General features: G+C 41.9%; 1 protein-coding gene across 3 annotated transcripts in view; it reads left to right on the forward strand.

Annotated features, from left to right (window-relative positions):
- Positions 1 to 25,841, forward strand: part of GRHL2 (grainyhead-like 2 (Drosophila)) — a 199,417-nt gene that overhangs the window by 110,388 nt on the left and 63,188 nt on the right. For all 3 annotated transcript variants that reach the window (XM_011983481.1, XM_011983482.1, XM_011983483.1), the window contains one exon: positions 8,048 to 8,142. In XM_011983481.1, the coding sequence (XP_011838871.1) occupies positions 8,048 to 8,142 (95 nt within the window). The remainder of the gene's footprint in view (positions 1 to 8,047; positions 8,143 to 25,841) is intronic.

Here is a 25,841-nt window from a genome sequence, read left to right on the forward strand (position 1 = left end):
AGGTGGGAGGTGCAAAGTGGAGACCATTATTGGTCCCACCTTCCACTATGAGACTAGCAGGGCCCAGTTCTCTTAGCTATTGTCTCTATTTTGTAGATGAGGAAATTTCAAGTTCAGAGAAGTTGAGTTAACTCACCGGAGGTCTCAGGGCTTGGTGGGAAGAAGGACGGAAAATTAAATTCAGGTCTGTGTCTCCACCACCATTCCTTTCTCTTTATGCCCTGATTGCCACCCTGTAAATAGACTTGTAAGCATCAGGACCCCAAATATATAAACTATGTCGAGCTCTCAGCTTTTGTTAAAAGCATCTTATTAGGCTGTGGTATATGTACCTTGAGTCAGCAATTGTGCCCAGAGCCATTTTCAGCATTCCAGCTTCATTATTTCACTAGTCCAGACAGAATCCGCACCTTTCAGAAGAGAAGCAATCTTTATATTAATTATGCTACTCCTTTTAATCTCCAACAATATATACAAAAATAATTAGAAGGGGTAGTTATAATTTACCAAGCGTGTGAAGCCTAATTAAGGTGGAGGAATTAACACTGCCTTTGACGGGATTTCCAGAATCACACTTGCACCTACAGTCAGTCTGAAGAAAGCTCAGCCTCCAGAAGTCTGAATTTAAAAACCTATTAACAGGCCAGTGATTATATGCAAAAGATAAAAAATAGAAAAGATAACAAAAAGATTCACCGTAACAATTCAAATAGAATTGGATCCCAGAATTTCTGTGCCAAATATAACTTGCCAGAAACACAAACACAAAGCATTGCACTTTCACACATCCTCAGCAGCCCTTTGCTGAAGCACTGCAAAGTTTATCATCATTTCCCCAACACAGACACCTCTTGTTTTCTTAGAAAGGCTATCTTTGGAATTTTTCTTTCAGTCTTCACAGTGCTTGCAGTATATGGAGATACTTTCTTGTTTGTCTCCTCTCTACTGAAGCACCCCCAACCCTGTCCTTCTTGTCAAGGAATCTGCCGTGATCCCAAAATGTCCGGTCTCTTTGCCTCATCAAGGTTACACTCCTTTAGTGCTTCCCAACAAACTAGTAGCCATTGTAGGACATACTCTGATCCCAATATCTACTGACAATGTATTGTTGAATTTGCAAGACGAATATGGGCAGTGGTTAAAAGTGTGGCCTTTGGCATCAAGCAGACCCGGATTCAGATCTCAGGTTGGCTTGTTACCAGCTACGCGATTTTCCACAAACAGCTTAACTTCTCTGTGGGAGGAAGATGCTGATTCCTGCTTCACAGAGTGGTTGCCAGGATTAGCAGAGGCGATAAAAGCTTCACATAGGCTTGGCACGAGCTTGTAAGTTCTTTGTGGCAGTTATTATCCTAAGAGCATTTGCACTTTAATGCCAGGAGATGACAATGTCTTTATCCAAAGGATGGAGTGTTTCAGGATGAGCTTCCAGGCATAGGAATAAGAAGACATCCTGAAGCAGGTGGTGCTTGAATCTTTCCGTGCAGGTAACTGCCTGTCCTCCCATATTGGTATTTAGTCCTCCTAAGAAGGGAAATCTGAGAAGCGAAGAGGAACTCTCACATGGACTTCATTGATAGTTGACTTAGGACCTTAATGACACATATAGCACTTTTTTTGTTTGTTTGTTTTTTTGAGACAGAGTGTTGCTCTGTCACCAGGCTGGAGTACAATGGCACAATCTCAGCTCACTGCAGCCTCTGTCTCCCGGGTTCAAGCAATTCTCCTGCCTCAGCCTCCTGAGTAGCTGGGATTACGGGTGCGCACCACCACACCTGGCTAATTTTTGTATTTTCAGCAGAGACAGGGTTTCACCACGTTGGTCAGGCTGGTCTCGAACTCCTGACCTCATAATCTGCCCGCCTTGGCCTCCCAAGTTGCTGGGATTACAGGCACGAGCCACCATGCCTGGCCAAATATAGCACTTTCTAATACTGTGTGGAGTGAACCAAATGCAACAAAATAATCCAATAATGAAATTGCTCCTTTTAATTATTTTGGCATTTCCATTTGCCATAGAACAGTATTAAGTGTAGTCCCCAGACCAGCCACATCAGCTCTACCTGAGAGCTTGCTAGAAATGCAAATTCTTGGCCACATTCTAGACCTATGGAATCAGAATCTCTGAGAGTGGGCGGAGAATCTGCATTTTACCAAAGCCCTCCAGGTGACTCTGGTGCCCTGCAACATTTGAGAAGCACCATTATAGAATATCCACTCAAGCCTGTCAGCCATGGGAATTTGGAAACACTTGTTCTGCTTTGGGAGGATCCTAGCAGGTCCCTAGAGAATTTCCGTGTGTTCCCATACACTTCACTCTGAGATTCCAAGGACATACGCAGCCTTAGAGAAGACCCTGAACGTTTTGGCTGTATCACTGGCAGCATATGACATTAACAATGAGATCAAGTTCACTCTTATTTCATTAAAAAGACTCCCATTTTTTCTCCCCATGGTTTTATTCTTTTTGTTGTTGTTGTTGTTGAGATGGAGTCTCTGTTGCCCAAGCTGGAGTGCAGTGGCGTGACCTCAGCTCGCTGCAACCTGCACCTCCCGGGTGCCAGTGATTCTCCTGCCTCAGCCTTTAGAGTAGCTGGGATTACAGGCACCCATCACCACGCCTGGCTAATTTTTGTATTTTAGTAGAGATGGGGTTTCACCATGTTGGCCAGGCTGGTCTTGAACTCCTGACCTCAGGTGATCCGCCTGTCACGGCCTCCCAAAGTGTTAGGATTACAGGAGTGAGCCACCACGCCCAGCCAGCATAATTTTTTAAAACCTGTTTCGGCCAATAATAATATTGTTGCATCATGCCTGTTTTGGAAAATATTAAGCCATTTTCCTATTTGTTCACTTATCCACACGAGGTAGATGTTAGTATTGTGTTTACAAACTAGTATTTAAAATGTGTAGTTTTTATGTTGCCTTGTCACTTTTTTTAGGGTAAAAAAAAGTCCATTTGAAATTCAATATGTTCACAATGATGTGTTTTATAATTCGTTTAAAGAGGGATGATTATTTTTTAGCTATGGTAACCATCATTGCAAAAAGAAGCCATTCACTCAGGTCACATGAGTTCTAATCACAGGAAGGAATCCCAGATGTAGGAGGTAGAGAGGGACCCTCGAAAATGATATGTCCTCGTCCTAACTCCCAGAACCTGTAAATATGACCTTATTTGGGAAAAAGATCTTTGCAGATTGTGATTAAGGATCTCAAGATGAGATCACTCTGGATTAAGGTGGACCCTACATCCAATGACAAATCCTTAGAAGGGGGAACAGTCTGGGCACGGTGGCTCACACTTGTAATCCCAGCACTTTGGGAGACTGAGGCAGGCAGATCACCTGAGGTCAGGAGTTCAAGACCAGCCTGGCCAACATGGTGAAACCTCATCTCTACTAAAAATGTCAAAAAAATTAGCCAGGCGTGGTGGCAGGTGCCTGTAATCCCAGCTGCTGGGGAGGCTGAAGCAGAAGAATCACTTGAACCCGGGAGGCAGAGACTGCAGTGAGCCATTGCATTCCAGACTGGGTAATAAGAGCGAGAGTCTGTATCAAAATAAATAAATAAATAAAATAGAGACAGAGAGAGAGAGAATGGGGAACAGATGCAGAGACACAGAAGAGAAGGCCATGTGAAGACAGAAGCAGAGATTGGAGTGACACACTGCTGGCATGGCACAGCTTGATTTCAAACTCCTGGCCTTTGGAACTATGAGCAAAAATATTCCTGTTGTTCAAAGCCACCATGTTTATGGTGGTTAGTGATGACAGCTCAAGGAAACTGGCAGAGCAGCTCATGACTATGCCTTTTCCTGACTATAGCTGTCAAAATTGACAACATTTGGGTTTGAGAAACTTTCTTGAGAAAATAAGTTGAGGAAGGCTCAGCACCAGGTCACTGAGTTTCCATTCCTACCGTGGGCCATAAACTCTTAAGCATACAACACTCACAAAAGGACATTCACCCAGCTTTCAGAAACCAGAGGCACAACTATTAGCATTTTATTTGTCAGACAACTATGCATGTGGACGAAGTCACATCGGTTTGCATCAGCTGTTTAGTCTCTTGGAAGACTTTGACAGTCGTGAAGTGGGAGCAAAGCTATTGTACCACCTGTAGAGACTGAACACAAAAGGTAGAGATGAGCAGACATTTCTTGTATGGTATAAGGCTGGAGAGGAGTACATGACATTAGTCTCTTAGTTATCTTGCTTGTTTAGAATGCCTAAGGATCCGTCCATTCATTCACTGAACAAACTTATGGAGCACATCCTATGAGTATGATATTAAGCACTGAGAAAGCAGCAGTATTTAAGATAAGTTCCTTGTCCTCATATAACATGTACAACTAATGAGAAATGCTGGTGATAAATAGTAAACTAATAAATAAAATACTTGTACATGCCATGAAGGACATATACAAGGTAATGGAACCACCCAATAAAAAGTAGTCTTACTATCCTTTTGTTTTGGGCATAAAAAAGCAGCTTAAGGATAATTGTTTTGTTCATTTATTTATCTATATACTTATTTATATTCTTTTTCCGGGACTGAAAGAGCCAAAAAGATCAGGGACCTAGTTTTGTTTCTTGCTGTTTCTCAAGCATGAGGACACTGCCTGGCACATAGAGGGCTCATGGTAAATATTTCCTCAATACATTTGTTGATTAAGTGAAGGTGATAGAAACTGACAGGGACCTTGAACAAGATTAGAGTATTTTATTTGGATCTATATTGCATTTGTTTTTGAAATTCTTTTCTTATTTGAGCTAATATGCTTTTTATGGAAGACATTTTTTATGTGGAGAAGCTATGGGAAATAAAACCTCATAATGTTGTAACTCATGAGAGCTAGGATACATGTTTGACCAAATTTTCTTGGTTTGTCTTTATTTCTAGATATAACATTTGCTTTCTTTTTTACATTTCACCTAAAAGCTGCTTGTTTTTAAATGTGTATTTAAAACTTCAAAGTTGCAAGACTATCTTTTAGAATAATTAGCTATAAAGAATCAATGACTTCAATTGATCTGAATTCAATGGTCTTCTTTTCTCTTCAAAATTTTAAGAGTTTAGCTGGCCTGCTGGAAGCACAGGTTTATATTTAAAATCATCCCAAGTATAGTCGTATAACCTTGTTCTAAATTTGAAAGATATAAAATTGTTTTTCTTTGTTTTCTTTGCTTTTTGTTTTCTCTTTTAGCTTTAACTATTTATTTCAAAATCAGTAAGAAAACTGAATACCCTAAGAAAAAAATACGCAAAGAACAGAGCAGGAAGTGTTGTAATAAATAAATACATTTTTAAAACAAAGAGAAGGGCCGCGTGCCATGGCTCACGCCTGTAATCCTAGCACTTTGGGAGGCCGAAGCGAGTGGATCACGAGGTCAGGAGATCGAGACCACCCTGGCTAACATGGTGAAACCCCGTCTCTACTAAAAACACAAAAAATTAGCCAGGCGTGGTGGCAGGTGCCTGTAGTCTCAGCCACTCGGGAGGCTGAGGCAGGAGAATCACTTGAACGCGGGAGGCAGCTCTTGCAGTGAGCCGAGATCGCGCCACTGCACTCCAGCCTGGGTGACAGAGTGAGACTCTGTCTCAAAAAATAAAAAAATAAAAAAAAATAAATAAATGAAACAAAGAGAAAAAAATAAATACAGAGAGTCAAAAACAAAATGAAAGCTGGTTCAACCTCCTTTGCAATCAATAAATTATAAATTAAATTAATGAGTCACCATGTTTTGCATATCAGTTTGGAAAGCAACATTTTGAGGAAACAACAACATGTGTACTGTTGCTGTGAACATCAACTGTTTCAACTTTTGCAGGAACACTTCGACAAAATGAATTAAAAGCCTTAAATTTTTTTTCCTTTGACCTGCTACTTTCACTTCTAAGAATACATATTAATGAAATACAATTAAGCGTATATGCATTTTTAGCTGCAAAGATAATTAAAATAAAACATTATTTGAAATAGAAAAGTATTGGACATCATCTGGCCGAGACAAGCAAAATAAAGTCGTGGCACATAATTCAATTTAGTGGTATTTGGCCATTAAAAGTAATTTTACACCAGTTTATTGACATGGGAAGATGCTGATGATGTGTTAGGCAAAAATAAATACATTAAGAAATAACTGTTATAGTATTGTATAAAATGTTTACATATTTTTGAGAAAGGGAAGCAGAGAGAAAGATAGGAAGGATAAAGTGTACCACAGATCTGTTTATAGTTGGTTATTTGTGGATGAGAAGATTGTGGTTGCTTTTAAATATTTTTCTTATTTGTTCATGATCTCTGACTCTCCTGTGGTGGCCACACATGCTTTTATATTGAAGTGAGTGCTTTATTTAAAATGTAAACATGTAGTTTGGCTTTAAAATTTCCATGGGGGAAACCACAGAAGCACGGCAAAGGACATTAGTAAGCAGTCTCCGTAAGGAGACACCTGGTTGGCTATCCTGTGTGAGAAGAGATGTTTGAACTTAAAAGCAGTAGAAGAAGTGTGAATATATTGTCAGTGGAATGCTGCCTTGTGCTCATCAGATTGGCAAGAAAGTAGGGGGAAAGAGGGAAATAGAGTTCTGGTGGGAGGCTGCACTGGCTCATCCATCCTGGAGACTGAGTCTGGAGGGCTGTCCTGAAGAGCACATTTAGTAGCTTTTTATGTGATCAGCCATCAGTTCAGCTCCCAGGAATATGAATTTTTGTCATAGAGTTGTCTGTACCAGAGAGCAGAGACCACTGAAGGGTCCATCTCTGGGATGGGGGATAAGTAAACTGTGGTCGACGGTCCCTGCAGCCACAGTTAGAAACAGGCATGCAACTAGCAGTAAGGTTAGATCCGAAAAGGTCTATAGTGTGGATTGCCAGATAAAATACAGGGTGCCAGTTAAATTTGAATTTCTTGTAAATAATGAATACATTTTGAAGATAAGTATATCCCAAATATTTGCCCAATCTGGCAACTTTAGTCATAGAACAACAGAATTTATGATAATTAAAGCTACGTACACAGGCAAATCAAACCAATATATTCCACAAGAATATATATTAACACATTCATAGCTATTGCATTTGTGGGAAGGATAATAGGAAGAAAAAGAAATATATAGTAACCTAATAAAGCTGTAAAATAAGAGAAGGCCTTGAATAGACCAATGTTGACAGTGAACTAAGTATGATTAACTCAACTCTCCATAGCTAAGTCCAAAAAGTTTTTTTTTTGAGATGGAGTCTCACTCTGTCACCCAGGCTGGAGTGCAGTGGCACGATCTTGGCTCACTGCAACCCCCGCCTTCCAGGCACGAGAATCAAGCGATTCTTGTGCCTCAGCCTCCTAAGTAGCTAGGATTACAGGCATGTGCCACCATGCCCCACTAATTTTTGTATTTTTAGTAGAGACAGGGTTTCACCATGTTAGCCAGGCTGGTCTCAAACTCCTGACCTCAGGTGATCCTCCCACCTCGGCCTCCCAAAGTTCTGGGATTACAGGTGTGAGCCATCACACCCGGCTCCAAAAAGAAATTTTAAAAAAACTTTACTGTGGTCTCCTGAAATTTTTTTATTATTTTTTATTATTATTATTTTTTAACTAAAGTCCTGATGACACTGCCTGGCTGATAAACAGAATATTCTGTTCTACAAAAAATTCTGTATGGAGTACCCTGGTACTTCTAGTAAAATTAAGTGGCAGAAAAGTGAGCAGGAGGGAGAGTGGGTAGGTGACATGGGGCTTGGGAGAAAAGAGAAAACCTTAATAATTTTATAAAACTAGTAAAACATGAAACTAATGAACAAATTAACTAAGAACATTGGTTTGCTTAGTTTTACTCTTTTAATAGAGGAATACGCTTACATTCTTACAGAGTAAGTATTAGTAAAAGAACATAAGTAAGCACCAATCCTTAACTGTTAGCATGGAGATAGCTAGAAAAATAAGCAAAGTTTAAATTTACCCATTGGAAAATGATGGTTCAGTACATGTCACCAAGTCACTCTTACTGCTTTAAAAGCTTCTTTTTTTTAATGTTACAGCTGATTACAAGGAGAGCTTTAATACGATTGGAAACATCGAAGAGATTGCGTATAATGCTGTTTCCTTTACCTGGGACGTGAATGAAGAGGCGAAGGTGAGTGACAAAATAGCATTGATTCATCGTTCATACCTCCTAATAACGTGCCCATCCTCTGCAGTTTATTCTTTTTTAAAAGCCTCTATCGGTAGCCTCCTATTGAAAAGAAAACGAATCTTTCATCTTTTGCCTTTGCGGAGGGTAAGGGAGAAAAGGGAGCGTGCTCCTCTGTAGCTTCCTGTAGAATGTAATGAGCCAAGTTGCATGTCCCACCCAAATCCTTCAGGCCCCAGGCTTCATTTTAGCACTTGGAGCTGGGAAGATGAGGCCAGAAAACCTTTTCTCTCTGCAGTGCAGATTTCCCCAAAGGCCTCTCCGTGCAGCCTCCTCCAGACACAGGGAGGAGCTCAGAGCTGATGTGTTCGTAGGTAAGCTACTGGGCAGACCGCTGACCCCATAGCCCTTCCAGGCTTAAGCTGGTTGAAGGATGGAATACAGGAAGCAGGCTGCAGGTCCCTGAGCTCTACTGATGGAAGTGTGGCCACCAGTGTGACCTTCAGCCACTTGTTTAATGTTGGCTGCTTCACTAACCTTCTTCTGTTTTTCGGGGTGCACACATGGTTAAGAAGTACAAAGGCAAAATCTGTGGTGAAGTGAGCCCTGAGAGAGACGTCCACTATTGCACCAGTTTGGATAAAAGAAGGCAGATTTGCTTTCCGGCCACGAGTCTCTGATTTTATGAAAACCCCAAACTGTTCTGCTATGCCCACTCTTCTTTCTGTGTTCCTTCACGTCTGATCCTTGATTCTTATTTTGCACTCATGGGAAGGTGCCAGATGAAACATAAGCTTGTTTTTTGGTTTAGTTCTGGACCATCTAGGAGGGTGTTAGAAGAGTTTGTCTTCAAGCAAATGAAAAGGTCAATGTACACTGCTCTGGTCAATGCTTTATTGTCTGAGAGCAGGGGGAAGGCTGGGTGAGAAAGGAAATGGGTTGGGAGTTTGCAGGCACGGCTACAGAAGAAGAATTGCCCAGTGTCTCATTTCACTCAAGTATAAAACAATGTAGAATAGGCCTGAGAAAGGCAGCCCAAGTGGGCAAATGGTGATCGAGTGCCCGTACAGCCTGGAGAAGTTTCTGTGGCTCAGTCTCAGTGCCTCCCAGAAAGGAAGCAGACCTTGCCATGGGGTGCAAGGTTGGTCCCACACAAAACTGTAGGCAAATGTGTCTCTAAGGTCCACTCCTCCTTCATTTAAAGTTTCCTACCCAAGCCATGTGCTTTTGGCACTTTGTTAATCTCCTCGGCTACCCAAGCCCCGTTCTCCCTGCCCCTCCCCTCTCCTGAGAACACTGTGCTCCTGTGCTCAGGGCTATCTGCACCTTTCCCACATTCCTGCCTAGTGCCCCCTTATTCCAACCAATGCTTGCCCTTTCTCATCGTTCCCTGTTCTCTCAGAGGCTAGACTGCTGGACCTGATTAGTAAGAGGCAGTCTGTGTGACGGCACAGGTCTAGGATGGCCACTGAGTCATCCTGAGCAAGTTATCCGACCTCTCTGGGCCTCGGTTCTGGCATGCAGACAAACACATAGATTTCCAAATGTCTCTGCTGCAGCCAGCATCATGCTGAGGGCATAAACCACGATGGATGATCCAGTGCTCTGCGAGGGAGGCCTGGGAAACAGTAACTGAGCAACAGTGTAACCAGGGAGAGGCAGGGCCTATGTCAGAGTCCCTGGGAAGAAAATGGGGTCATGTACCTGGAAGTGTCTTATCAGTATTAAAGGACCAGGCATGGTGGCTGATGCCTATAATCCCAGCGCTTTGGGAGGCCAAGGTGGGAGGATCCTTGAGGCCAGAAGTTCAAGAGTAACCTGGGTAAAGTAGGGAGACCCCATGTCTACAAAATAAAATATAAAAATTAGCTGGGCAGGGTGGCATGCATCTGAAGTCCTAGCTACTCAGGAGGCAGAGGTGGGAGGATTGCTCAAGCCCAGGAGGTAAAGGCTGCAATGAACCATGATCATGCCGCTGTGCTCTAGCCTCAGTAACAGAGCAAGACCCTGTCTTAAACACACATACCACCACCACCACCACCACCACCAACAACAACAAGAACAACAACAACAAAGCAAATGTTAAGGCAAGCTATAACTATGAGCTGTAATCATTACCATAATTTTCATTATCACGCAATCTGTGATAATGAGTGCTAGTGGGTGAATGTTTTAACTGTTCTGCTTCAATAGGAACCTTTTATAGAAATGCCTAACCTAGAAGGGACAGTTTAACGATGGAAGCTTCAGGCTCTGTAGTAAACCAATGAGATAGTTAATGTGGAGTTGAGTTGACCTTCCAGCCCAGTTCATTCCATACCACTCATCCACCATAAGCAGGAACTTACTTTCCTTGTCTAAATGTGTGTGCCTGTGCATGTGGGTGTACATGTGAGTATGCATGTGTATGAACCATGTTGCTCAGAGCAGACAAGTTTAAGCTCACATATGCTTTGAAAAATGACAGTGGAGGATATTTTATATTGCATTGTTTTATGTTGCAAAATTTGTTTAGCTTCATTAATAATATTTTAAGTGACTATTACTTGGTGGCAGCAATTGTTTGAGGTTTGGGTTAATCAATAAGTAATGAAAAAAGTTCCAAATATTTTTCTCCAGACTATGGAAGAGCACTTAATGTTTTATTTTACTTTAAGTTCCTGGATACAAGTGCAGAACGTGTAGGTTTGTTGCATAGATATACGTGTACCATGATGGTTTGCTGCCCCTATCAACCCATCATCTAGGTTTTCAACAAAGCAAGAAGTAAAAGCCCTGCATGCATTACGTATTTGTCCTAAGGCTCTCCCTTCCCTAGACCCCCACCCCTCCACGGGCCCTGGTGATGTGATGTTCCCCCTCCGTATCCATGTGTTCTTACTGTTCAGCTCCCACTTATGAGTGAGAACATGAGGTGTTTGGTTTCCTGTTCCTGTGTTAGTTACTGAAGAGCTTTTAAAGAGAAACCATAAAAGTTAAATCTACTTCATTAGAAAGGCTGAGAGGATTTTTTTTAATCTGCGGAGCCTAAGGCATTTCTCTAAAATATCATTGATTTTATAATAAGCAGACTACAAAAGGCAAAATTGCACGATTGTTGAAAAAGAGGTTTTCAACAAAGCAAGAAGGCATCCCTCTCACAGTGGAAGTGTCTGTGATCTTCGTGTTGCGGACCTATCTGTCACGAATAGTTGCATTTGCTTTCAAATTCCCATTGGTAACATCTGCACACAAATCTTTCCTAGGCTTCAGGGCAGCAGGCCCTTTCAGTATCACATGATATTTTAGTTTGTATGTCCAGAGGACACAAACTTGTGGCCTGCAGCCTTTAGATGGTCCACAGAATGCATATATGTATGTGTGTGTTATGCATTTTTGTACTTCTATTTAAAATTTTAACATTTTTTGGCCCACATTAAATAATCAGAAGATTATTATTTTTAAAAATCCAGGTTTTTAAGTCTCTTGGATAATTGAAGATTCTGGCAACCATTAAGCCCTAGTGTTTGCAAGGTGATGAGTGACTCTAATAAGGTACTGGGCTCTTTATGGCTTTCTCTAGCATTCTCCATTCTGGAATTTTCCCTGCCTAGCCCTGGTGAACAGTTGAGTTTTCATGCCCAACTATGCCCCCCAGGCAACTGATATGCAGATTAGCTCTTCACTGCCTTTCAGCATTTAGGAGGGTAGTGACACAAAGCAGGTTGAAGCCGTAGGTAGGTTCAGTCTTTCTGCCCGGAGCTCAGAGGAATGGGGCAAGCAAGGCCACCAGCATTCCCTGGCTCCCTGGCTCCTTTGGCCTGGTCCTCATGGTGCTGCAGCTGCAGCAGGCCAGGCACTGATTTGTGTCCCCACTGCTGAAGAGGGAATCTGTGACATTCTTCTGAATGCTCACAACAGTGGTAAATCTTGGTCTTTCAAGATGTTAAAAAAAAAAACAAAACACCAGAAACCACCTCGATCCAAATGTGAATACATATCAACAAGCTGGATAATACCACCTGAGGATTAAGAATGAGGGGTTTTTTGGCACCACGTTTTATATATCATCTTTGGAGCCGGCCATATCAGAGGAGACCTTCTAAATATGCTTTAAAGCCATGGCAGCATCATTGGAGAAACCTGTATGTCTTCCCAAGATGATTATGTTAAAGGATAGTTTTTATTTGGATATTTAGGTTTTGATGCATTTATTTAAAAAACAAAAACCAAAAAAACCAATCCAGTATTTGGTATTCTTGCCACAGATCTATAATCAAGACCTGATGATAAGGCTTATGGATTTTTCCAAAGCATATATTTTCTTTCATTGCTGACTTACATTTTATTTCTACCTCTCATTTAGCATGAACAGAAAAAAAGGAAAGACATGAAACTCTAATCATTTAATTTAATTAAATTATAGGAAAACATTTTCCCAGGGAAGGTGTTAAAGCTATTAGTTAAAACGAGGTTTGGGGATTAATTCCAGATTTGCAGTGTCCGTTGCAGGCGGATTCTCGCAGAACTATTGCAGAGTTCTTCAACCCAGAACCCGTTTTGCTGGTTGTGACACAGAGTCTTTGCAGCAGAAATAGTCTCCAACAGGATCGGCTTTTGTCCTCAGGGTCTCTGCAGTCTGGAAGCCTGTGTAATGTGAACAGGTGTCCCTGGACTGCTGATATCCAGGTGGACAAGGTTCTGAGTGTTCACACTGTCACTGCTTGGAAATTGATGGTGGGCAGGGCCCAGTGTGTGGCAGCAGAAAGAGCACTGAAAAGGGGTTCAGACCACCAGATTCTAGCCCTGGCACCCAAGTAACTGGCTTTTTACTTCCGTTTTTTTTTTTTTGGAAAAAAAAAAGCCACAAAACAATGGGAACTGTGTGTGTGCACATATGTGTGTGTGTAGATTAAGATCCCATCCATATGATCCCAATGGGAGGACTTCTGTGTCATATTCTTTCACATGACTCCCATTTACAAGAATTTTTAAATTTTCATTCTCTCCTTACCCAAACACTGGCACCTAAGAAGTAGATTTGTTGGTCACTAATCCCTAAGATGAGGAATTCCCACGCCAGACCCTAGTGAGTTATTAAAGGGCTGTGAGCTCAGATTCCTGGCACCGAGCACTGCCTTTTGCAAGTGATGACATCACCCCCAGAGCAGAGTGTAGCAAACCCTAATTACAGACTTCCTTTTCTCCTAGATTTCTAAGGAGTCTTGAAACTGGGCCCCTTATTTTCGTCCAGGGCTGTTTTCTCTGTTCACAATGATTTTAAGATTAAACCAATCTTGGTGCGCTACAAAGACCTCCCTCATGTGACCACAGGGAAGAATTACTTGAGCATTAAAGATGCTTAGTGCTTTGCACTGACTTTCAGGAACATGTTTCCTTTTCGGATTTTTTCACTGGAACACTGTAACAATTCCTCCATGTCACTACGCTTCACCCTTCCTTGGTTTATAATACATAAGGTTTAAAAAAGCTTTCTTTCTATGAATATCTTTTTAAATTGCTCTGCCTCCAAGCCTTTTAGAATGACCTTAGTTCAGGATTCACTGAAACTGTTCACTACCATTGTGTCCGGAATTGGTGGGTTCTTGGTCTCGCTGACTTCAAGAATGAAGCCGCCGACTCTCACGGTGAGCGTTACAGTTCTTAAAGATGGTGTGTTTGAAGTTTGTCCTTCAGGTGTTCCGATGTGTCTGGAGTTTCTTCCTTCTGGTGGGTTAGTGGTCTCGCTGGCTTCAGGAGTGAAGCTACAGACCTCCACCGTGTTACAGCTCTTAAAGGCAGCATGTCTGGAGTTGTTCATGCCTCTCGGTGGCTTCCTGGTCTTACTGGCTTCAGGCATGAAGCTGCAGACCTTCACAGCGAGCGTTATAGCTCATAAAGGTGGCGCAGACCCAAAGAGTGAGCAGCAGCAGGATTTATTGCCAAGAGCAAAAGAACAAAGGTTCCACAATCAGAAGAGAACCCCAACTAGTTACCAGCGCTAGCGTGGGCAGCCTGCTTTTATTTCCTTATCTGACCCCACCCACATCATGCCAATTGGTCCATTTTACAGAGAACTGATTGCCCCATTTTACAGAGAGCTGATTGGTCCGTTTTGACAGGGTGCTGATTGGTACGTTTACAAACCTTGAGCTAGACACAGAGTGCTGATTGGTGCATTTGCAATCCTTTAGCTAGACACAAAAGTTCTGCAAGTCCCCACTAGATTAGCTAGACGCAGAGCAGTGATTGGTGCGTTTACAAACCTTGAGCTAGACACAAAGTGCTGATTGGTGCATTTACAAATCTTTAGCTAGACATAAAAGTTGTCCAACTCCCCACCTGACTCAGGAGCCCAGCTGGCTTAGCCTAGTGGATGCTGCAGGGGGGCTGCAGCCTGAGCTGCCCTCCAGTCCCCTGCCCCTCACGCCCACTCTCCTCAGCTCTTGGGCGGTTGATGGGATAGGGCGGTTGATGGGATCCGGTGGTCGGTGGGATCAGGCGGCGCCGTAGAGCAGGGGGCGGCGCCCGTTGGGGAGGCGGCTGAGACCCAGCGAGAATTCCAGCGCAGCGCGGCGGTGCTGGAGGACCCCGCGCGGCTCCTCAAGTGCAGCCCGAGTGGACACTGAGGCCGAGGAGGCGTCGGGAGGGAGCGAGGGCTACTAGCACGTTGTCACCTCTCACTATCACACTAAATAATCATGCTGACAAATAAATCTACTACTAGCCATCTCCGATCTTTATGATTTTTAGAAAAGTCCATTATAATTCAATAATATAAAACTCTGATCTCCCAGGGTTATTCTTTGCTGCCTTCTAGGCCAGTGCCTCCGTTTTCAGAAGCAGAATGATTACATTCCTGAGCCATGTGTATCCCACTCCCCGCTTCCGCTATGTGTTGAGTTGCAGGAGAGGACTTAGGGGTATTGGTTTGTCTACCCTTCTGCTTTGTTAGAGCATCAGCAAATGTTCTTCCTGCATTTTGGGATTGGGGAGGACCTTCCAGACAGGAAGTTGTTGCAGTTTTTGAAAGGGCCAAGGACAAAGTAAGGCATCTGTTTTTATCTCTGTTAATAAATTTTCCTAATGAGATTGGAGGTGGGCAGGGCTGAAACCCAATGAAGGTGGGGAAGGGAGCAAGAGTCTAAGAGGCATCATGGATAATCTTCTTGGGCCTCTCAGATTCTGATTCCACTAAATATGACCTCTCAACGTATCAGGCCCTGCAAGATTGGGCAAATGGAAAAAGTGAATTTAGAACTCAGGGCCCTATGAGTCCAGAGCCCATGCTGTTGACTATCCTGATAGAGAGAAATCTGATTTTTGTTTAAACCAAAGCAAGCTATGATTTTCCTTCTTCAAGCAATCTATAGGGGACAAACTGTGCGCATCCAGAAAGAAAGAAAATGAGTGGCTGACCCCATTTCCTCAAGCAAAGCAGTTCAATCAGGCCAGCCTGCTTTTGCCACCTGCCCTGTCCTCATGCCACACTTTCTCCTTCCCCACAAAAATGGGCCTGCTGGTCCAGCACTTCCAGCACATAGGGCTCTCCCTATCCACGTCTTCTGTTACCCTGGTACATCACCTGTCCGTATCATACATATTGACCGGAACTGATGTGGGAGTGAAAATTCCTTGCACTCTTCAATGGAGCATTTGCATGCTGATTAGCCTAACACTAGTGAGATCCTCTGCAAAGATTAGTGCATGCTTTCAATTACAGTGCTGAGACATATCAGTGTTTTCTTCTCCATGCCTTTACACATTTATTCTTCATTTCCCCCATCTCTCTCCAGCTCCTTTCCCTGGTATCCTGAATTTCATTTTTATTCATTTACACGATCTCTTACACCTTTCTCTAGTATATTTCTTCTGTTATGAATAGTGGAGGCAATTCCTTGCTCTTTTTTCTTTTTTTTTTTTTTTTTTTGCAAAACCATGCAAGAAGCACAGCACTAAAAAATTTCCAAAACAAAAATGAGGATTATGATCAGAGAAGATGAAACTTGCAGGAGGCATACGGTGACCCTCCACTCTACATGCGCAACTTAAGAAATCCAACAAACAAATCCTCACATTTACCAGGATGGTAATTGGAAATGACTACTTACGCATAAGCCAATTTTCCTTTTAAAGAGAGATTCCTGTAATCTTGGTTCTCTTTGGAATGCTTCAAATGCATTGGATTTACGAAAGAGGTGTGTATGTAATTTTTGAAATTGTGGGAAAATGCAAGGTGAGGAGACATGTTGATATTTCCTCTGGGTCCTATTTGCATTAATAGTTTTGCCCCATTGCCTTCCTGTTGGATTTTGCTTTAATACTAACAAGTACATATCGTCTAAGAACTGAGAGCCTGTCTCAGGGAGGTAAACAGGGATGTGCTAAGATGAGCTGGCTGGTGAGAGGAAACTAGAAGTGCAAGTTGAAAGTAAAATGTTCTCATCTGTATTTGTAAATCCATTTTTAAAGGAGAAAATGAAGTTGATTTAAATGTCCCAGCACTGCCTGACAGCTGCCCTGGACTTAGGAGTGCATCTGATGTGGCCTGGGTCATGGTGACGACAGTGAACTGGCTTCATGTTGTGAGATGTGACTAGAGCCATCATATAGGCTGGCTTACTATTTCCGTAGAAAACCTAACTCTCTTCCTCCTCTTACTTCCTCCGCTCACCTCCTCTCTCAGTGTTGTCTTTTCAAGGTGAGCAAGCCAAGCCTAGCTTTCTGCTCCAGCAGCTGCTATTAGAGAGGAAAAACAGCTCTGTGTCCTCGTTATCTCAATTTCAGTAGCTTGAAAGATAAGATGGTGAGAACCGCAGGGCTTTGGCCATAGCTTATGAAAAAGGAATAAATTGGAGAAAACACAGGTGTTCTAACTTCTCGTATACTGCAAATTATTCAGTCTCTTTGGGTGAAAAATAAGGTTATACTAATTGAAAGTCTGGCTTGTGTTCAGTACCATATCATGGCTAATCCATTAAGTTGTCTCAAATGTGTTATTTTTCTCCTTTCCCTCCCTCTGTCTCTCTTCCTTTTTGGTCTAAACTGCTTAATCAGTTTTTATTGAGCCTCCATTGTGTGCCAAGCCAGCTCTTTTGAAAATTAAAGTTTCGGTAGTCTTAACGAATCATGCTTTCCGAAGGGCTGTTCCTAAATGGACAGCGTTCTTGTTCTGCTGAACTCCATTACTGGATATCAAAGGAGAAGGAAAGATGTGTAAATACTGTTTTTCAGGATGAAAATGGAAACCAAAGGACTGTCTGAAGGAAACTACATTCCTGAGTGCCCTGTGGGTTCATGACCTTGCTTATTCCCCAGCCCCTCAGCAGCCCAGTGCTTTTGACTGGGGAGTTCTTTTTCTGCTTACAAGACAGTCTAGGATGATATGGGGTTGGTAGATGTTAATGATCAAGAAAAAGTTATATTCCATTTTTTTGCCTAAATTAATGTATTGCCTGATTTTAAATAGGCAATCTTGTGGAAAATTACAGAATATTACAAAACATATCCCTTGGTCTCAAAAGTAAAAATAGGGTTGGGGGATACTCCTAGGAGGGGTCTTGAAAGATTGAATTGCACACTGCAAAGCAGGGCAAATGGCATTTTTATGTGTTTGCTGAGGTGTGGTGTGGGTAAAGGAAGCCTTACAAGAGAAAAGTAAACATTTGCTGGAGTCTTTGGTATTGAACTTAAACAAAGCCATGCCTTTGTTCCAGTTTTATAAGGTAATGGATGTTAGGAAAAGCTATAAAGCTGGAGTTAATTCATATATAAAAGGAATAATCTTTGGAAGGCATCTCACCAAAGGTATCAATGGCTAGATCTTTGTTAGAATTTTTTCTGGACTGAATTTTGCTTAGGACTCTGTAATTAACATGTACGAACTATTGTATTGTGCAGAGAATTAGACTGCATACTTGGATTTCATAAAATGATTGTGTGTGCGTGTATACACAATGACTAATATTTGTTCAGCGATTACCCTATATCAGGCACTCTGCCAGGCACTCCATATACATTATGCAATATTCATATTTTTAAGTGAATAACAATTTCCATGTAACTAATGAGGAATTTGAAGCCCAGAAAAGTTAACTAGCTTACCTGAGATTGCACAGCTAGTGCATGGTAGAGCTGGAATTCTAACCTTGGGCTGTCTGGTTCTGAAGCATGTGCTTTTTCCATGGCACCTTTTTGTTTTGGAAAGACCTAGTAGTAATATCTCCTTTCACCTCTGACAAGGGAATAATCATTCCTGTGAAGCAGCACACCCACTGCATATCAGGCACTGGGCCAGGTGGTGGAGGTCCTGAACAAACAAGCCAGGCAGAATCCCTGCACTTAGAGAATGTTTGGAGTAGGCTAGGAACTGAGATGCAGATGTAAATAATTGAAATATAAGGCAGGTAAGTGACAGTGACTCTACGGGAGATAAAGTGCTAGAAGAAAAGGTCTGAAGAGAGAGGCAGCTCCATTATTTATTTTTTTACATTTTATTTTTTAAAATTTCAAGTGAAAAATTGAAAGACTAATACATTTGATACCACTTACCCTTCACCTAGATTGACTCATTGTTAATATTTTGCCAGATTTGCTTTATTTCTCTCTCTCTCTCTCTTTCACACACACACACACACACACACACCCCTACACCTTAGTTCTAAGTACTTCAGCATGTAGAGAGGTCCTCTATCTGTGGGATCGGGAAGGTACAAGGAAGGATGTGGCACATAGGGTGTGTTTTCAGGATCAGGTGGACTTAGACATAAGGAAGCTGGAAGAAGAGTGTGCAGTGGGGAACAAGGGAGTGTCCAAAGGTGCAGAACCTGGAAAGCACAAGGAGAGGGCACTGCGCCACTCAGGAGAGTGTGACACTCAGGAGACAAGTTAGTGTTAGCTGTAAAGAGGGGATGATAGAAGTCATGACAAAGGATGAGATTGCTGTGGAGAGAATTGGAGGGTGGGCAAAACAGGGTGAAGGATGGGACTTTAGAAAATGTAGAGGGAGAGGAGCTGGAGAAAGAAGGGGTGGTGAGTAAGAGCAGAGAAGAAGAAAGGGGAAGGATGGAAGGAGAAAGAAGGGGTGGTGAATAAGAGCAGAGAAGAAGAAAGGGGAAGGAAGGAAGGAGAAGGAGGACAAAGAGGACAAGAGAGGGCCACCAAAGTCCAATGGTTTAGGCAGTGATTGTTCAAACTGTGATCCTCAATAAGCAGCATCAGTGCTGACTTGGGAGATTGTTAGAAACACAAATATTTGTATCTCCCAACCCAGGCCCACTGAATTAGAAACTCTGGGGATGAGGCCCTGTAACCTGTGTTTCAGCCAGGCCTCCTGGCGATTCTGATGCATATTAAATTAGGAAACGCCTGTTATAAAGATGCTGCTGAGAAGGCTGCCCTTGCTTTGAAGAAAGCAATTTCAGAAGTAAATTTATACACGCACATGTGAACAAAAGCCACGTAGAAAGAAGTTCATTGAAGCATTGTTTATGACAGGAAAACACTGGAAACAACCTAATGTTGAAGAAATTGTCATTCCATATTTCATGCTTTTTTAAAGAGAGAGAGAAAGTGATCTTCAGACTTTATTGTTAAGTGAAAAAAGCAAGATGCAGACCTGTGTGCGTTTTATGCTACCACTTGTGTAAACAGGAAATGATGTGTATTTGCATTTGCATAACGTGTTTCTGGAAAGATACTCAAGAAATTGTTGGCTGGCTGGGGAACAAGGAAGGGAGGTAATTTTCACAGTTTACCCTTTTGTGCCTTTTGGATTTTGTACCATATTCAGGTATTGCGAACTCAAAACAAGTTTTAAATATTAAACATGGACAGAGAAAGCTTCATGTAATAAATGCTGAAAAAGTCGAGTGAATTAATCTTTCCATCTGTACTGAAGTTCTTCTGCCTGGGAGCTCATTATTTCACCAACCAGCCCAATCTCTCATTACGCAGTGTCAAAAGTCTCCCTCACCCCGATGTGTTGCTTCCCAAGATCTGCTCATGACAGAGCCGAGTGGGAGAAACTGTTGTAGTTTGAAGAGCAGTGAAGGTTTCTGCCTGAGTGACTTCCCCGTGCTCTCCCCAGCAATACCTGGGATTCAACCCCTCCCACAGTGCTGTGGGGAGAGAGATTTAATGTTTTTAAATCAATGTTCCTTAATTAAATGTTTGTTCCATTAATGCAAATCAGAACTCATCTACCTTTGGATCATTTGAAGTTAGCTTCACAAAATCCCCAGGGAGAGAATCCGGCTGGAAGGTAGCAATAGAGGGAGGAAGTAGTAATCCTACAGGAAGGAGGGCTTGAACTGGGGGACCCTGGGAATGCTAAGGAGGCCACCCAGGCAGGAGCATTCAGGGAGGTAAAATGGAGAGGACTTTGTTGACTCTGCCATGTGGGTGAGAGCTTGGAGTTCAAGAACAGGACCAGCTGAGAGACGAAGTGTCTGAACGGAGAGAGATAATGTTGATGATAGTAAAATTCTTTCGATGTTCATGACACTCTACAGTTTAAAAATATTATTTCATTTAAGTGTCACAGTACCAAGGTAGGGATTGCTATGCCTATTTAAAAGAAGAAAGTGAGGCCCAGAAAGGTTAGACAATGAGTCCAAGGCTGTAGTGCTAGGGTTTGCACCAGGCACACCATTTTGAGCCTCCTGGCAGATATTTTTTTCTGGCTTTGCTTTACTTTCATTATAATCAAACCCAGGTTTGGCTTCTCACCACTTGAAAGCCAGACTCAAGAGACAAGGGTTGGTGGAAGGAAAAGCAGGTTTATTCAGAAAGGAGCATAACCAAGAAGATGGTGAGCTAATGTTCTAAAGTACCATCATAGGTCAGTACAACCTTTAGACTCTTTCAATAGTAAGGGCAGAAGGACAAGAAGGGGGTTGAGATCAAGAGGTAACCAGTGACTGCAGACATCTGGACAGCAGTGAGTGTCCGAGGAGGCTGGGAACTTCCTTGTCCTTGAACAGGTCACAGTGCTCCTAAAAATCTTTAACAAAACATAGTTAGTTGTTTACATACTTCCCCTTTCATCCCAGGATTAGTTATAAAAGCTACATGACTGCTGTTTTCACATATTACGTCAGTGCTCTGAAATCATCCTTGCCTATGTGTAGGAATGGGTAAAGACCCCTTAAACAAAAATGGAGTTAGTTATGTTAGTTCTTTTGCTGTCTCACTGTTATGTCTTCTCACCCTCCAGCTTCAGAGAAAGCTCTTTCTTCCTCTCATAAAACTTCACTTGTGAGTTGATCTCCTTTATCCCCTGCTTCTGAGGCTCTTGACTCCCACAGCCACTCCTCTCTGCAGCCTCTTACATACCTCATCTCTTGTCGTGTGGACGCCTCCTTCATCTCAGAAGTGCATGTCTGCTGGGCCAGCTGCCCGCTCCCAGTTCTCCCATCTCTCCCTTAGCTGAGGTGCTTCTTCTCCATCTCTTTGACCTGTCTCACTTGCCCAGCAATCACCTTCCTCTCCTCCCTTCCATTGGTCTGGCCTCTGGAAGTAGCATGGATGCTCTCCACTACTGAACACAATGACCTTTTCTCAGTCTTCATGACCCTGTCCTCTCTCTGGCTTGGATGTTGGAGGCTGTGGCCACAACTCTATCTGCCTTGGCCTCAGAGATGCACACTTGGCCTCATTCAGTGCTTATTACTGGATCACAGTGATAAAAACAGATTGATCTGCCTCTTTCCTCACCACTCCCTGCCTTTCAGGTTCTTTCTTCACTTTCCAGATATAAACCCTCCTTTTCCATTAGGGTGATCTCTACATTTTTTCAGAGCCAGCGTGAGCTTTTTTCCCCTTCCATCTCTCTTTCTCCTGTCTCAAGACTCCTACAGGAAATCTTCCCAAGAGCTGCCTTGTTGAGCTCTCTTCTTCTTCTTTCTTTTTTTTTTTTGAGATGAAGTCTCGCTCTGTCACCTAGGCTGGAATGCAATGGCGGGATCTCAGCTCACTATAACCTCTGCCTCCCGGGTTCAAGCAATTCTCCTGCCTCAGCCTCCCCAGTAGCTGGGATTACAGGCATGTACCACCATGCCCGGCTTATTTTTGTATTTTTAGTAGATATGTCGTTTCACCATGTTGGCCAGGCTAGTCTCGAACTGCTGACCTCAGGTGATCCACCTGCCTCAGCCTCCCAAAGTGCTGGGATTGTAGGTGTGAGCCACCATGCCTGACCTTCTCTCTTCATAAAGCAAACAGAGTCTAGAGTGTTCAATTTAATATCTAATTACGTACTTTCCACAACAGTGAATACTGTTGGACCCCCACCTTTTCCTTGAGGGTAGGGCCCTGCCATAGATAGACTTCTGTATTTCCCATGGCCTCTATATATAGCATCTTCATAGTGTGGATGGATGGATGGATGGATAGATAGATAGATAGATAGATAGATATTGATGAAGATATTCATGCTTAATATATAGTTGATGCTCAATTTATGATTGTTGATACATAACATCTGGTCAGAGCAGCTAACTCCACTGTACTAAATTGACTTCAGCTACTCATATTAATCTCTGCTCTTAGGAGGTATTGCTTATGAAAGCAAGAACATAGATAAAGTTGTGTTTAGAAAAATAATTTATCTTCTCTTAAGTTGCTGGACAAATATTTGTTAACTGTCTACCATGGGCCTAGTACTGGGAATACAGTGAGCTTGAAGCAGACAAGTACCCTCCTCTTAAGGGCTTTTCAGCATCATGCAGCAAAGAGATAATTAAACACTAAGCAAATAAATAATAAGATAACTTCAAGTAATCGTATGTGCTATGAAGAGAGGAGAAAAGAGAAATTTGACAGACTCTGCCACTGGTCATGGGCCAACGGGTTGAGAGGAGGAGGAAGAAGAGGTAAAAGGCAGCTCTCCATGGAATGGTCAAGGCAGATATTTCTGCAGAGTTGACATTGGACTGAATCTGAATGAGAAGAAGGAGCTGGCAGTGTGATGATCTGCAAGGACAGCACAGAAGGCAGAGCGCACAGAAGGCAGAGCACACAGCAGGCAGCAAAGCCTCTGAAAGGAGAACAAACAAAAAATTGAGCACTGAAAGAATACGGGAAACTATGGTAGAGTATGTGAGTCCACCAAGTGTGCATCTCTGTGTATACATACATACCCGCAGAATTGAGAGGAGAAAATAAATATTTTATCAGGAAGAAAGGAAGAAATGAAATAAACATTCTTAAAAAGTACTTCCTAAAAGTGCTATATCATTGTACATTTTATGAAATCTAGGCATTTCTTATATCCTCAACAAAATAGCAAGCTCCCTGAGGGCAGGTAGTCTGGCTTACATCCTGTATTCCCATCTCCCAGCACGATGCCAAGCACAGAAAGAAGACATTAAATCACTATTTGATGAATACATGCATAAAAAAAGATGGTTGCCCAAAGCTGAGATTTCACATTTTAATATTGTCTACTTTTAGTCTATCTTCTGTCTCAATTTGGCATTGCATCTGCACACAAATACAATCCTATCAAAATGGAAGAAAAAAGGTAAAATGTGAGAAAGCTGTCTGTAGAAATTCTAAAAACCAAGAAAGGAACAGAGTGAAGAATCTGGCAAAAGCACATTTATATAGTTATATATTGTTTGTGAAACGAAAATGTGTTCTCATGTTAAAATGATTATTTCTTAATATATACCTTGTACCTGTGATTTAGAGGCTTATCCTGTGCAATTTCTTGGAAAAGAATCTTTTTTCAACCTCAATTATCAGGATATAAGTAGCTTTCTTAGTCTTTAAAGAGAAACATCTTAAAAGTGCAAAATACAATTGTTTAAAGAGGAAAATAAATACATTGTATCAAATCACAGATGTTACAATTTTTTGAATCCCAAGTTGCTTTCTGAATCAAAGGTAGGCCCATTTATTTTAATGGAAAGCTCTCAGAAAAAGCTTTAGGAGTCAATAATCAAGTTAATCAAGTAGCAATTCTAAAACTCATTGATTTGTGTCTATTTTAATAAATCTTACTACATGCATAATGTACACCTGAGGGGTATTATAATTTCAGCAAAGTCACTTGCCTTGGGTAGAAAACACAAAATGGGAACTGTAATTCATATGTAACAAATGATTTTGTAAAAAAAATGCCAAATATCATGAGACTGCTTCTATTTCTGGGAAAGATCTTGGTACATTTAGAAATAATCTTTCTATCTGAATCAACCCTTGAACTGATGACAAAATTAAAATTGTATCTATTATCTGCCTGAATACACCTGATCTAATGAATTCTTTCTTAAAATATAAATTACGTGCTATTAGCATTATAGGAAAACAAGTAAGTGAGGTTTTAAAAATATTATATGAGGATTCGTAACTTTCTTAATGCTTGGGAGACAGATAGATTGTTTATGGCATTTATACATCTTTTACATAATCAAGGCTTCCACCGAAGTGAAAAATAACTTTCTGTGCGTGACATTTGGATGAACATTTGGTAGAGGAAATTATACCTTTTCCTTAAGCCCCTCTAATACATATTTACAAACAAGTGCTTTGTAGATATACTTCCAAGTAATTTGCTTTCACATTTGCCTGCTGTGCATGGAGCTGAGATATGGTTGGGTTTGCAAGATGAAACAAATGAATGCTTATCAGTCTCCAAGCTAAGGCTTTAATGTCCTTCCATGACTTCCCAAACTCCTCCCCACCCCCAGTTTCAGTTAAAGTTCAACCATTTGGGTTTTGAGTGCAGCACAGCGAGACTATGATTGATACCATCAGGTACTGAAACTGTGCTTTGCCAGTGGGTCAGGCAGCTACGCAAGAGGAAAACAATGCCAACCCTATTATAAAATCCCTCCCTTATAGGTTCACTGGGAGCTGACAACACAATGTAGCAGAAAAGGCAGATTCTTGTGTTGTTTACTTTTAATGGAATTAGAGAGCCCATTAGAGCTTCTGCTAAGGACCTCTCTCTGTTGAGAGAACCCAGCCTAAGTGTCTCCCGGTGAAGTCTGATGTGTGGTAGCTCATTTGACCTTTAAAGACCATCTCTACTGGGTGGTTGGTTTTTATAACTCCTCCAGGGAAAATTCGGTCTATGTATTATAGTATATTGCCAGTAAGCAATTATTTCAGTGGATCTAGTGGGGCTGTCCCACTTAAATGGCCCTTGTAAATATTCACAATCCATCACGTCGGCTCTTAGTTGAGACTTGAGCTGATAAGACCACATTTAATATTGCTTCCTGTCTGTCTGAGTGTATGTCCACTGTGAGTGACACGTGGTTAAATCAGTGAGCCAACCATGAATCTTAATAGCTTAGGAAATAGTCATCAGCACACTTTTCTCCTCTGGCTCCTGTAGTTCTAGCCAGGCTTTATGAGGAGTGGAAAATAACCAGTCTGTGTTAAGACTCTTGTGATTATGGCCACCAGCAGGAAGATCTCTATGAAGGACGTGGCCAAAATGATGAACAACTGCATAGCTCCCCAGAGTGATCATTTGCTTTGCTGACATACAACTGCGTTTATATACTCTGGCCAAGATGTTTTTCAGATGTTCCCTGAAAAGTATACTTTTTTATAACCTAAAGGTTAGTGTTTGATGAAGCTGTTCTTATCTTTAGAGCATCATCATACATTCTCTCTCAATCATCCCTGACTTCTGTGGTTGCAGGAACTATAACCAATGTATCTATGCTAGCACCTAGCACAGCCTCAGGAACTTAGTAGGCACTTCA

This window comes from Mandrillus leucophaeus, unplaced genomic scaffold (genome assembly GCF_000951045.1).
Source record: "Mandrillus leucophaeus isolate KB7577 unplaced genomic scaffold, Mleu.le_1.0 Scaffold250, whole genome shotgun sequence".
Lineage (NCBI taxonomy): Eukaryota > Metazoa > Chordata > Mammalia > Primates > Cercopithecidae > Mandrillus > Mandrillus leucophaeus.